We start from the raw sequence: 13,395 nt of genomic DNA on the forward strand, positions 1-13,395 counted from the left end.
CCTGGCTTAGTGCGAGTGGCAGGAACAGGCCGGACCGGGCTGGCGACGCGCACCGTAGGTTTGGTGCGAGTGGCAGGAACAGGCCGTGTCGGGCTGGCGACGCGCACCGTAGACTTGGTGCTGGTGGCAGGAACAGGCCGGACCGGGCTGGCGACGCGCACCGTAGGTTTGGTGCGAGTGGCAGGAACAGGCCGGGTCGGGCTGGCGACGCGCACCGTAGACTTGGTGCGGGTGGCAGGAACAGGCCGGACCGGGCTGGCGACGCGCACCGTAGGTTTAGTGCGTGGAGCAGGGACAGGCCGGGCTGGGCTGTCGACGCACACCGTAGGCTTGGTGCGTGGAGCAGGGACAGGCCGGGCTGGGCTGTCGACGCACACCGTAGGCTTGGTGCGTGGAGCAGGGACAGGCCGGGCTGGGCTGTCGACGCACACCGTAGGCTTGGTGCGTGGAGCAGGGACAGGCCGGACTGGGCTGGCGACGCACACCGTAGGCTTGGTGCGTGGAGCAGGGACAGGCCAAACCGGGCTGTGGAGACGGATAGGAGGCCTGGAGTGAAGAGCGGCCACCACCCGTTCTGGCTGAATGCCTACCCTCACACACTCTGTGTGAGGCATCCGCACAGGACGTACAGGGCGGTGTACCCCTGGCCTGGTGGCCTTCTGGATCCGCCCCCTTTTCTCCTCCGTCAGCCCCGTCGTCCATGCCGTGTGCCCCCCCCTAAAAATTTTCTGGGGTTGCCTCACGACCGTCCGACGACGACGCTGATCACGCCGTAGCTCCTCTCTACGGCACGCCTCCACCGTCTCTTCTCCCGGCGCTTCCTCCCATGTCCAGCCCAAGAGCTGCCCCTGGACACGCTGCTTGGTCGTTGCATGGTGGGTTTTTCTGTCAAGGTCGAGGTAAGGAGTAGACCAAGGCGCAGCGTGATGAACAAACATTACTTTAATTAGTTAAAGCACAAAACAAAACAAGAAACGACTCGTGACATCCACGGTATCAATGACCGAACACGGAACAAAAACCCACAACCACAAAGGGAAAACATACAGTTTAAATATGGCTCCCAATCAGAGACAACCAGCCAACAGCTGACACTTGTTGCCTCTGATTGGGAGTCACTCAGGCAAACATAGAATACAACAAATTAGAATGAACACCAACATAGAAATATACACATAGAAATGAACACACCCTGGCTCAACATAATGAGTCCCAGAGCCAGGGTGTGACAGTCATATTCATTTCTCTTTTCACTCACAGTGAGCCCATTCCTGAAGTGTTGAACTGTTGCACCCTCTATAGACATCATAGTTATTATTTGACCCTGCTGGTCATCTATAAACATTTACACTTCTTGAAAAAAGATCTGGCCTTAATGTACTCTTAATGTACTCTTAAATCTCCACCTGGTTCAGCCAGAAGAGGACTGACCACCCCTCGGTGCCTGGTTCCTCTCTGGTTCTTTTCTTCTCAGAACAGGAGGTTGGTGACACCTTAATTGGGGAGAATGGGCTTATGGTAATGACTGGAGCAGAATTAGTGGGATGGTATCAATTATATCCAGGGGCGCAACTTCCACTGAAATTGCATTTTTGTCCCCCCCAGTTTTATCATTGGAATGTAACTATTAGCAACTGTGGATAGTTGTTTCCAATGTTATTTCACGCTTAAGAGTACCTGTAATTATGCCAGCTAGCTACCTACCATTCAGCTGTTTTTCTAACCTCATTATCTGAAGAGTTAACGTTAGGTAGTTAGTAGCTACTGTACTCGAAATGTAGCTAGCTTGTTGCTACCTGGATAGCTAACTAAACAATAGCTGGAACGACCTAGCTGTAATATTTGGAGACGCTTTCTCTCCATTGGGACAGACGCGAACTGGCTGAATCGATTCAGTGGCTAGCTTTGCACTTAACTGGCTAACAGTAGCTACTAAGGGTAAGTTATAACCTACATTTATTTTTGTTTTGTTTTTACATACTGGTAACCAGAGTCGTTCAAGGGAATTCGGGACATGGGTGACTAGTTAACGTTAGCTTGGCTCTCTCTGTGTGTTTCGTGCCGTGGGAGGAGGGGTTCGTTCGTTGGCAGAGAGCAATGGCTAGCTAGTATGTTAACTATTCTAGCTAACTTACTGGCTGAATAAGTTGACGACGTACTCACTCAAACTGTCAAAACTAACCCAAAACTTTACACAACGTTAGACACGGACACGAATGATCTGTTTGGCGTGTTAACACACTGGTGGTTTGTTGTAACCGAGTATTGGTGATAAACCGTGTTATTGGAGGCTGGCATGCTAGTTGGCTATGGCGTCATAGGATTCGGTGCCCTGGAAGGTTTTCACGGAAGAATACTGTACCAAGTTAGCTAGCTGAATAAACTAATTTAGAGTCTATTCCTAGAAAACATTGAACCGCTGTAGTTTACAACAATTATAATTTCTAAAGTGGAAGTTGGGAGAGTTATATTTGAGTGTTTCAGTGAAACGTAAGTGAGGGAGGCCCCGCTCTCTCGCTTTCCCAGATGTTTAGTTCATTTCATTCCGATCTCCTTTGCATTATTGTAGCCTTTTTCTGTAGCCTGTCAACTTTGTGTCTGTTTATCCCTGTTCTCTCCTCTCTGCACAGGCCATACAAACGCTTCACACCGCGTGGCTGCTGCCACTCTAATTTGGTGGTCCCTGCGCGCACGACCCACGTGGAGTTCCAGGTCTCCGGCAGCCTCTGGAACTGCCGTTCTGCGGCCAACAAGGCAGAGTTCATCTCAGCCTATGCTACCCTCCAGTCCCTCAACTTCTTGGCGCTGACGGAAACATGGATTACCACAGAAAACACCGCTACTCCTACTGCTCTTCCCTCGTCTGACCATGTGTTCTCGCATACCCCGAGAGCATCTTGTCAGCGCGGCGGTGGCACAGGAATCCTCATCTCTCCCAAGTGGACATTCTCTCTTTTTCCCCTGACCCATCTGTCTATCTCCTCATTTGAATTCCATGCTGTCACAGTCACTAGCCCATTCAAGCTTAACACCCTTGTCATTTATCGCCCTCCGGGTTCCCTTGGAGAGTTCATCAACGAGCTTGACGCCTTGATAAGTTCCTTTCCTGAGGATGGCTCACCCCTGACAGTTCTGGGTGACTTTAACCTCCCTACGTCTGCCTTTGACTCATTTCTCTCTGCCTCCTTCTTTCCACTCCTTTCCTCTTTTGACCTCACCCTCTCACCGTCCCCCCTACTCACAAGGCAGGCAATACGCTTGACCTCATCTTTACTCGATGCTGTTCTTCTACTAATCTCACTGCAACTCCCCTCCAAGTCTCCGACCACTACTTTGTATCCTTTTCTCTCTCGGTCTTGTCCAACACTACTCACTCTGCCCCTACTCAGATGGTAATGTGCCGTCGCAACCTTCGCTCTCTCTCTCCCGCTACTCTCTCCTCTTCCATCCTATCATCTCTTCCCTCTGCTAAATCCTTCTCCCTCCGATCTCCTGATTCTGCCTCCTCAACCCTCCTCTCCTCCCTTTCTGCATCTTTTGACTGTCTATGTCCCCTATCCTCCCGGCCGGCTCGGTCCTCCCCTCCAGTTCCGTGGCTTGACGACTCATTGCGAGCTCACAGAACAGGGCTCCGGGCAGCCGAGCGGAAAAGGAGGAAAACTAGACTCCCTGTGGACCTGTCATCTTTTCACTCCCTCCTCTCTACATTCTCTTCCTCTGTTTCCGCTGCTAAAGCCACTTTCTACCACTCTAAATTTCAAGCCTCTGCCTCTAACCCTAGGAAGCTCTTTGCGACCTTCTCCTCCCTGCTGAATCCTCCTCCTCCTCCCCCTCCCACCTCCCTCTCTGTGGATGACTTCGTCAACCATTTTGAAAAGAAGGTTGACGACATCCGATCCTCATTTATTAAGTCAAATGACACCACTGGTCCCGCTCACACTGCCCTACCCTATGCTTTGACTTCTTTCTCCCCTCTCTCTCCAGATGAAATATTGCGACTTGTGACGGCCGGCCGCCCAACAACCTGCCCGCTTGACCCTATCCCCTCCTCTCTTCTCCAGACCATTTCCGGAGACCTTCTCCCTTACCTCACCTCACTCATCAACTCATCCTTGACCGCTGGCCATGTCCCTTCCGTCTTCAAGAGAGCGAGAGTTGCACCCTTCCTCAAAAAACCTACACTCGATCCCTCCGATGTCAACAACTACAGACCAGTATCCCTTCTTTCTTTTCTCTCCAAAACTCTTGAGCATGCTGTCTCTTTGATACTGTGAACCATCAGATCCTCCTCTCCACCCTCTCTGAGTTGGGCATCTCCGGCGCTGCTCACTCTTGAATTGCGTCCTACCTGACAGGTCGCTCCTACCAGGTGGCGTGGCGAGAATCTGTCTCCACACCACGTGCTCTCACCACTGGTGTCCCCCAGGGCTCAGTTCTAGGCCCTCTCCTATTCTCCCTATACACCAAGTCACTTGGCTCTGTCATATCCTCACATGGTCTCTCCTATCATTGCTACGCAGACGACACACAATTACTTTTCTTCTGATAACCAGGTGGCGAATCGCATCTCTGCATGTCTGGCAGACATATCAGTGTGGATGTCGGATCACCACCTCAAGCTGAACCTCGGCAAGACGGAGCTGCTCTTCCTCCCGGGGAAGGACTGCCCGTTCCATGATCTCGGCATCACGGTTGACAACTCCATTGTGTCCTCCTCCTAGAGTGCAAAGAACCTTGTCGTGACTCTGGCCAACACCTGGTCGTTCTCCGCTAACATCAAAGCGGTGACCCGATCCTGCACGTTCATGCTCTACAACATTCGCAGAGTACGACCCTACCTTACACAGAAAGCGGCACAGGTCCTAATCCAGGCACTTGTCATCTCCCGTCTGGATTACTGCAACTCGCTGTTGGCTGGGCTCCCTGCCTGTGCCATTAAACCCCTACAACTTATCCAGAACGCTGCAGCCCGTCTGGTGTTCAACCTTCCCAAGTTCTCTCATGTCACCCCGCTCCTCCGCACACTCCACTTGCTTCCAGTTGAGGCTCGCATCTACTACAAGACCATGGTGCTTACCTACGGAGCTGTGAGGGGAACGGCACCTCCTTACCTTCAGGCTTTGATCAGACCCTACACCCAAACGAGGGAACTACGTTCATCCACCTCTGGCCTGCTAGCTAACCTACCTCTACGGAAGCACAGTTCCCGCTCAGCCCAGTCAAAGCTATTCGCTGCTCTGGCACCCCAATGGTGGAACAAGCTCCCCCTCGACGCCAGGACAGCGGAGTCACTGACCACCTTCCGGAGACACTTGAAACCCTACCTCTTTAAGGAATACCTGGAATAGTATAAAGTAATCCTTCTTCCCCTCTCCCCCATACATTTTTTTTTTTTTTAAGTGGTTGTCCCACTGGCTATCATAAATTGAATGCACCAATTTGTAAGTCGCTCTGGATAAGAGCGTCTGCTAAATGATGTAAATGTAATAATGTCATAGAAAACGAGGCAACGGTGTGCTTTAGGATCATGCGGACGCCTCTAAACTGTCGGGTAGGCTGTTTGGAGTGTTTATCCGACTGGATTAAAAAATAAATATATTTATATAAAAAAGTTATGTCCCCCCCCACTTCTAAAACCAAAGTTGCGCCCTTATTGTATCAAACATTGTTTGATGCCATTCCATTTGCTCCTTTTCAGCCATTATTATGAGCCATTCTCCCCTCAGCAGCCTCCACTGCTTCTTAGGTTTCTGCCTTCTAGGGAGTTTTTCCTAGCCACTGTGTTTCTGCATCTGCATTGCTTGCTCTTTGGGGTTTAAGGCTAGGTATCTGTAAAGCACAACAGCTAAATAAAATAAATTTGATTTGATTGATAACATTTGTGTTTACCGGTTTCCAAACACAAATGATTACAGTGGTGGAAACAGAAGTAAAAGGAGTGTTCCTTTAATGACAAGATTCATACCCAACATTTGACCAAGAAAGGGCAATGGGGTGAGACATGAAGACAGTACTTTAATTAACTTAACTTTAATATACATAAGAATGGACATCTTGAATCACATGAGAAGAATTATGAAGAATTCCAAAATTATAAGAAGGGCAAAGCAGAGCATGTTTCTTTGTATTGTACTCTAAAATAAATACTACAAGGGATACATTACATCCCTACCCTGATGAAATATTACAGCATTTACAGTAGCATACAATAACTTAACTAACTAACAATAACTGGAAATAAATAACACTACTAATATCTGGCTAGGGGCTGCTTGTCCTAGCAAGAATATCTTTCATTGTTTTGTTTTTTTGTTTATCAAACTTAGAAAATATACTGAACAAAAATATAAACGCAACATGTAAAGTGTTGGTGCATGTTTCATGAGCTGAAATAAAAGATCCCAGACATTTTTCAGATGCACAAAAAGCTTATTTCTCTCAAATTGTGTGCACAAATTTGTTTGAATCCCTTAGTGAGCATTTCTCCTTGGCCAATATAATCCATCCACCTGACAAGTGTGGCATATCAAGACGCTGATTAAACAGCATGATCATTACACAGGTGCACCTTGTGCTGAGGACAATAAAAGGCCACTCTAAAATGTGCAGTTTTGTCACACAACACAATGCCACAGGAGTGTGCAATTGACATGCTGACTGCAGGAATGTCCACCAAAGCTGTTGCCAGATAATTGAATGTTCATTTCTCTACCATAACCCGCCTCCAACATCGTTTTAGAGAATTTCACAGTATGTCCAACTGGCCTCAAAACCGCAGACCATGTGTAACCACGCCAGCCCAGGACCTCCACATCTGGCTTCTTCACCTGCAGGATCGTCTGAGACCAGCCACCAGAATAGCTGATGAAACTCTGTCTGTAATAAAGCCCTTTAGTGGGGAAAAACTCATTCTGATTGGCTGGGCCTGGCTCCCTAGTGGGTGGGCCTATGCCCTCCCAGGACCACCCATGGCCCATCCATAGATTACGGCCTAATTTATTTATTTCAATTGACTGATTTCCTTATATGAACTGTAACTCAGTAAAATCTTTGAAATTGTTATATGTTGCGTTTATATTTGTGTTCAGTATGGAATTGTTAAGTAGTCTTCTCAGGTTTATTTAGTCCTAAGGCAAGGAACAATAGGGAGAGGTGTAAAGGATTTTTAAAAAAAGGTATGTGTGGCATCCAATTTCTTCCTTCTGTTACATTACAGAACAATCATTTAAGGGAGGCAAGAAGGGATACAAATCAAACACACATGAAATTCAAAAGAATGCATCAATCTACAGTGTTCATAATATGCTGTACTTGATATTGAGCTGGTTATCCATCAGATGTGAAAATAATTCAAAAATGTCTGGCAAACTATTTTACACGAGGCCTTTAGTGTACAGTACAAGGCTTTCCTACTCCTATTGGTGTTGTTCTTTTTATCATGGAGTTTGTTTGGCAGTGACATTGTTATTGCCTCACCAAGGTATATTTGGGACAAATATCAAATCAGTGTCTGATATCTACTGCAGATCTATCATAGTCCAAAGAGATACGGTTAATCATTATTATAAAAACGTAAACAGATAGATGCATGTCTGGCTGGATACTGTTACCGGTAGCTATCGTTGAAGACATTTGTTGGACATCACCAATTTATATTAGCACCAGTCAAATTCCAATATACAGTCCTGCAAATACTTTCACATGTAACTTCCAACTAAAAGTAACATTACATTGATTGTATTGGCTGTCTGTCTACCTTTAATTTGTATCTATCTACCCCCAACGATTGAATTTGTTGGGTGCATTTGATGTTTGTCCAAAATCAGCAAAAAAATCAACAAAAAAGGCAAACATTGATCAAGTGCTTCAGTGTTTGTGTACAACCTTAATCTCGTAGCAATTTTCAGTATTATATAACGATTTAAAGAGCAGACAAATAACAGGTCCCAACTCCAAAGTCCAGGGAGCAGCAGACCAGGTCAGACCACATGTCCTTTAACTCCTACCTGTTTCAACTTACTTTTTTTTTTTTTTTTACATTTTAGTCATTTAGCAGACGCTCTTATCCAAAGCGACTTACAGTTAGTGAGTGCATACATTTTTTTTTTCATACTGGCCCCCCGTGGGAATCGAACCCACAACCCTGGCGTTGCAAGCGCCATTTTATTTTATTTTATTTAACCTTTATTTAACTAGGCAAGTCAGTTAAGAACAAATTCTCATTTACAATGACGGCCTACACCGGCCAAACCCAGACGACGCTGGGCCAATTGTGCGCCGCCCTATGGGACTCCCAATCACGGCCGGTTGTGATACAGCCTGGAATCGAACCAGGGGGTCTGTAGTGACGCCTCAAGCACTGAGATGCAGTGCCTTAGATCGCTGCGCCACTCGGGAGCCCATAGCCATACTCTACCAATTGAGCTACACGGGACTTAAACTGGATCCTACGCTGAGTTGGACTGCATTGGAGTTGGATCTCAGTAGCCCTCTATGAGGGTGGAGTGTAGACTGACTGATCAATCGATTGGTGTATTGAAAAGGAGTGCTGTTAGGATGTATTGGTTTAGCCTAGTCGCCAGATTTGAACGTGCTTTAGCCAACCCCTTAATTCCCTTGCCATCCCATACATTCAGTATAACAACAAATACGACAGTTGGCTAAAGCATAAACCAATCTGGCAACCGGGCTAGTACTGGTTAGGCCTTCTTCAGAGCCTTGCGCAGGTCATTGTAGAAGTTGATGAGGGTGCTGGCCATGGCCGTGTCCACGGCAGACTGGGGGATCATACCCCGGAGGTCTGTCTGAATGTACCCTGTCAGGAGGCTCTGGGTTGGGGTGGTAGTGCTGTCTGGGGTGGGCACACAGAACCAGCCACATGGGTGGTTGAAGCCCCGGACATAACTCTGGTGCTGCTTCTCATGCTCCACACTGATACCTGGTGGAGAGTGGAGACAGAAGAAATCAGTGGTCAGACAACTTTCTGGAGTGGACTTCCGGTTCTCCCTAATATAAGTTGACCCTGCATATAGACCTATGAGGCTTGTGGAAAGGAAAGATACTCCTTCCATTTAAAAATAGTACTCCCTAAAGGTTAGAACAATTTCAATGTTTTGGTTAACCATGACCTTTGGAAATTGGACAGAAAGGGAAACACTGACACCTACACAGACACAGAGCTATTACACAGACACAGAGCTATTACACAGACACAGAGCTATTACACAGACACAGAGCTATTACACAGACACAGAACTATTACACAGACACAGAACTATTACACAGACGCATAACTATTAAACAGACACAGAGCTATTACACAGACACAGAACTATTACATAGACACATAACTATTACACAGACACAGAGCTATTACACAGACACAGAGCTATTACACAGACACAGAGCTATTACACAGAAAACATTTCCTGGATCACAGTCTTTAAATGTCAAACCTGTGAGCCTGTTTGGGATTCAGCATTTTAGTTAGATACTAATACTGTAGTTAGAAGAAAGCAGTGAACAACAGACTCCTTACACACAACACTTTTGTATTCATTATGCTACCTTCCCTTGTGGTTCCATCACTACATCGCTACTCACCGCAAGACAAGAGGCCATCCTGGTAGTCTGTGGTGTAGGAGAAATCAATGAACTCTCTGGGAGCGATGATGTTCCACAGCTGGCCTGCAGTAGCGTACCTCATCACACAACAGCCCTGCAGACAGACAGAGATACACTTAGCCATTGATTCATTTGGGATAACATACTAACTGTGACAAAGCCCTCATATATAACCTAATAAGAAGATGGAATATCATTATTCTGACCAATGGAGTAATATTTAGGGCAGTGGGTCTACTTAAGTGTGGTAAAATAAGAATTACACAAACAAAAATCTGTGTGCAGTCTACATGTATCTTCATGAGAGAAATAAGCTACTTTTGTAATTTGATCAAGTTATCAATGAGAACTTAAGTGATGATGGGTTTACCTGATCGAGGGTTTCTATTATGTCCATTGCTGTCATCAAACTATCCCAGTCTAATCGATAAGGCCCAGGGCGTATGTAATCCACTATTCTATTGGGGTTATCGTCGACCATACCCTGGGCTTTATACCTGCAAGATAAAACCATCACACATCAGATCAGACAAATAAACCTTCCCACAGGGTACACACTGGTTGAATCAACGTTGTTTCCACGTCATTTCAATTAAATTATGTTGAACCAACGTGAAATAGACGTTTAATTGGCGTATGTGGCCAGTGGGTTCCTTTTTCTTTTTCAAGGGAATGTATTGACTGCAATATGGATAAAACACAGAATATAGGCATGATATGTGTGATTTTACTGAAAGAAGGCCAGTGGTGGAAAATGTACTCAATTTTCATACTTGAGTAAAAGTAAAGATACCTTAACAGAAAATGACTCAAGTAAAAGTGAAAGCTACCCAGTAAAATACTACTTGAGTAAAAGTCTAAAAGTATCTGGTTTTAAATGTACTTAACATTTACATTTACGTCATTTAGCAGACGCTCTTATCCAGAGCGACTTAAGTACAGTGGTAGAAAAAGTACTCAATTGTCATACTTGAGTAAAAGTACAAAGTAAAAGTAAATGCTATACATCAAATTCCTTATATTAAGCAAACCAGACGGCACGATTTTCGTATAATTTTTTATTACGGACAGACAGGGGCACACTCCAACACTCAGACATCATTTACAAACACAGTATTTGTGTTTCGTGAGTCCACCAGATCAGAGGCATTAGGGATGACAAAGCGTTATATTGATAGGTGCCATAATTCTGTCCTGCTTGAGCACTCTAAATGTAACGAGTATTTTAGGTGTCAGGGAAAATGTATGGAGTAAAAAGTAAATTATTTTCTTTAGGAATGTAGTGGAGTAAAAGTAAAAGTTGTCAAAAATATAAATAGTAAAGTAAAGTACAGATACCCAAAAAAGCAACTTAAGTAGTACTTAAAAGTAATAAGTAGTACTTATTTTTACTTAAGTACTTTACACCACTGAAGAAGGCCCATACTTACAGATAGCCATGAAACTCCTCTGATGACTTTCTCCATACCATGACATCTTTCTACAATGTAGGATCAAAAAACATAAAGATAGTGGAAACCCCATAGTAGCAGAAGAAACATTCGGGTACAAGTGCGGTTCTGCACACACAAAATGAGTTTAGGAGGAAATTAAAGTTTAAGTGGTTGAAGATAGCATATTGTGTGTGGTATACATCGTTTTAGTTCCTTTTAACTTTTGAGCCTACAGTATATGAGGTGATTAAATAGACTGTGAAAATACTGTATCACCCACCGATTTCTTGGCTACCCTCCACTCATTCTCATCCATGCTGTGGTAAGAGATGAGGGTCTTCTGCAGTCTGGCTGTCAAAGCACTGGGGTCTTGCAAGCTTCCCATTTTGACCCTATTCAAAACAATGTCAAACATCAATCCACATTGTAACTTATTAAATGTAGGCCTATAGCAATTATGAGCAAATCTATATTGATGGCTTATTTAGCACAGCTCAATTACCAGAATATTGTACGCTTTTTATGGCTGATATGCTCATTACCAAAAGAAAACAGCGGTACAGTTTGCCCGACCCTTTAGAAGCCGGTTATTTTTTGTTGAAATCTGACACCCCGATACTGCACAGTTAAATCAGACAATTATCTCTCAGCTCACATAAGGTATTTCACCAAATAGTCCTTACCTTTGAATGGTGTTGTAATTTACGATAGTGGTTTAGTTTTAATATATTTATAGTAGACACTTCCGCAAACCGTGAACGAGAATTATGTCCATGTATGTGAGGTGAGGGCTCTTCTATCACCCAATCAGAAGTCTAGTCGTTTCCTGTGTTTGGTATGTTTCGTGTTCCTATTGGTCAGATGCTTTACTGAATATCGGACCATCGAGTGGCAGTAGTGGCAGAGGGTGGAGAGTTTATATGAACCTGCATGAATAGGTGCGCTCCTTGTGCAAGCTAATGTGTTAAACGGCACAGTGACGTGAATAAACCCTGGATTGCTCATGCTATGTATTGCCCAATGATCCATGCTATCCTTGGGACATCCCTACCCAATTGAAGTTGAAATGTAAAATGGTTAAGTTAAGGGTTAAGGTTAGGATTAAGGTCAGGGTTAAAGTTAGGGTTAAAGTTAGGTTTAGGGTTTAGGGTAGGAACGTCCCAAGGATCCCAGATAGCACCGAGGAGAGGATTTGAAGCCACATTGCCATATTGGTACTCCTCATAAGGGGTGTCACTAGTTACCACAGCCACAAAGTCAAAATATCATATAAATCGATATTTTGGCTATATTTGTAAAACTCATGAAAACAAAAATTTGCTTTTTAGGCTTAATTTAAGGTTAGGGTTGGGAAAGGTTAGCAGTGTGGTTAAGGTTAGGGTTAAGGTTAGGATTAGGTTTCAAATCAGCTTTTAAGAAGACACATATTAGAAATAGGCAGGGAATGAATGGAATTCTACAGTATTTTTAAAAAATGTGTCAAGGACAAAATTACATGTATTTAAGTATTTATTTGTTGTAGTGGGGACAGTAAAATTAGTAACCTACTCTCTAAAAATTACTTTAAGGAATATGTTTTTATATTTATTTTATTTTAAATTGTTATATTAAGTTCACAAAATATAATTTAAAAGTATGCATTAATGTGTCTATAATAGAATATACTTGTCAAAAACGAATGTAGACATTAATAAATGCATTTCTATAGCTTCCAAAGTATTTTTTACAATGGAGGGGGAGTACCAAAACGGCTTGCGTGCATGGGCGTCAATTGGGTATGGAGAGCATCCTGTCGGGATGTATCACCACCTGGTATGGCAACTGCACCATCCACAACCGCAGGGTTCTCCAGAGGGTGCTGCGGTCAGCCCAACACATCATCGGGGCACACAGCCTGCCCTCCAGGACATCTACAGCACCCGGTGTCACGGGAAGGCCAAGAAGATCATCAAGGACCTCGAGTCATGGCCTGTTCACCCCGTTACCATCTAGAAGGAGGACACAGTACAGGTGCATCAAAGCTGGGACCGAGAGACTGATCTCCAGGCCATCAGACTGTCACCACTAGCCGGCCTCTGCCCAGTACCCTGCCCTGAACCTTAGTCAATGTTACTAGCCGGCTACCACCCGGTAAGCTTTGCCCTATGTACATAGAGTAATTGAACACTGGTCACTTTAATGTCTAGCTACTGCTGTACACACCTTTTCTATTCATTACTGTCCATACTGTCTGTACAAAACATTAAGAACACCTGCTCTTTCCATGACATAGACTGAGCAGGTGAATCCAGGTGAAAGCTATGATCCCTTATTAATGTCACTTGTTAAATCCACTTCA

The 13,395-nt window shown here is 44.7% G+C and overlaps 1 protein-coding gene across 1 annotated transcript; it reads right to left on the minus strand.

Annotated features, from left to right (window-relative positions):
* Positions 1-8,363: 8,363 nt before the first annotated feature.
* On the minus strand, positions 8,364-12,111 carry stard4 (StAR-related lipid transfer (START) domain containing 4). The gene is made up of 6 exons (XM_041899526.2): positions 11,741-12,111; positions 11,338-11,449; positions 11,055-11,104; positions 9,995-10,121; positions 9,604-9,718; positions 8,364-8,938 (listed from the first exon to the last, which is right to left on the minus strand). Exons 2-6 carry the CDS (start codon positions 11,440-11,442, stop codon positions 8,700-8,702), a joined length of 636 nt encoding a protein of 211 aa, XP_041755460.1. The 5' UTR covers positions 11,443-11,449; positions 11,741-12,111; the 3' UTR covers positions 8,364-8,699.
* Between the last annotated feature and the right edge of the window lie 1,284 nt (positions 12,112-13,395).

Source organism: Coregonus clupeaformis, chromosome 15, assembly GCF_020615455.1.
Source record: "Coregonus clupeaformis isolate EN_2021a chromosome 15, ASM2061545v1, whole genome shotgun sequence".
NCBI classification, from domain to species: domain Eukaryota; kingdom Metazoa; phylum Chordata; class Actinopteri; order Salmoniformes; family Salmonidae; genus Coregonus; species Coregonus clupeaformis.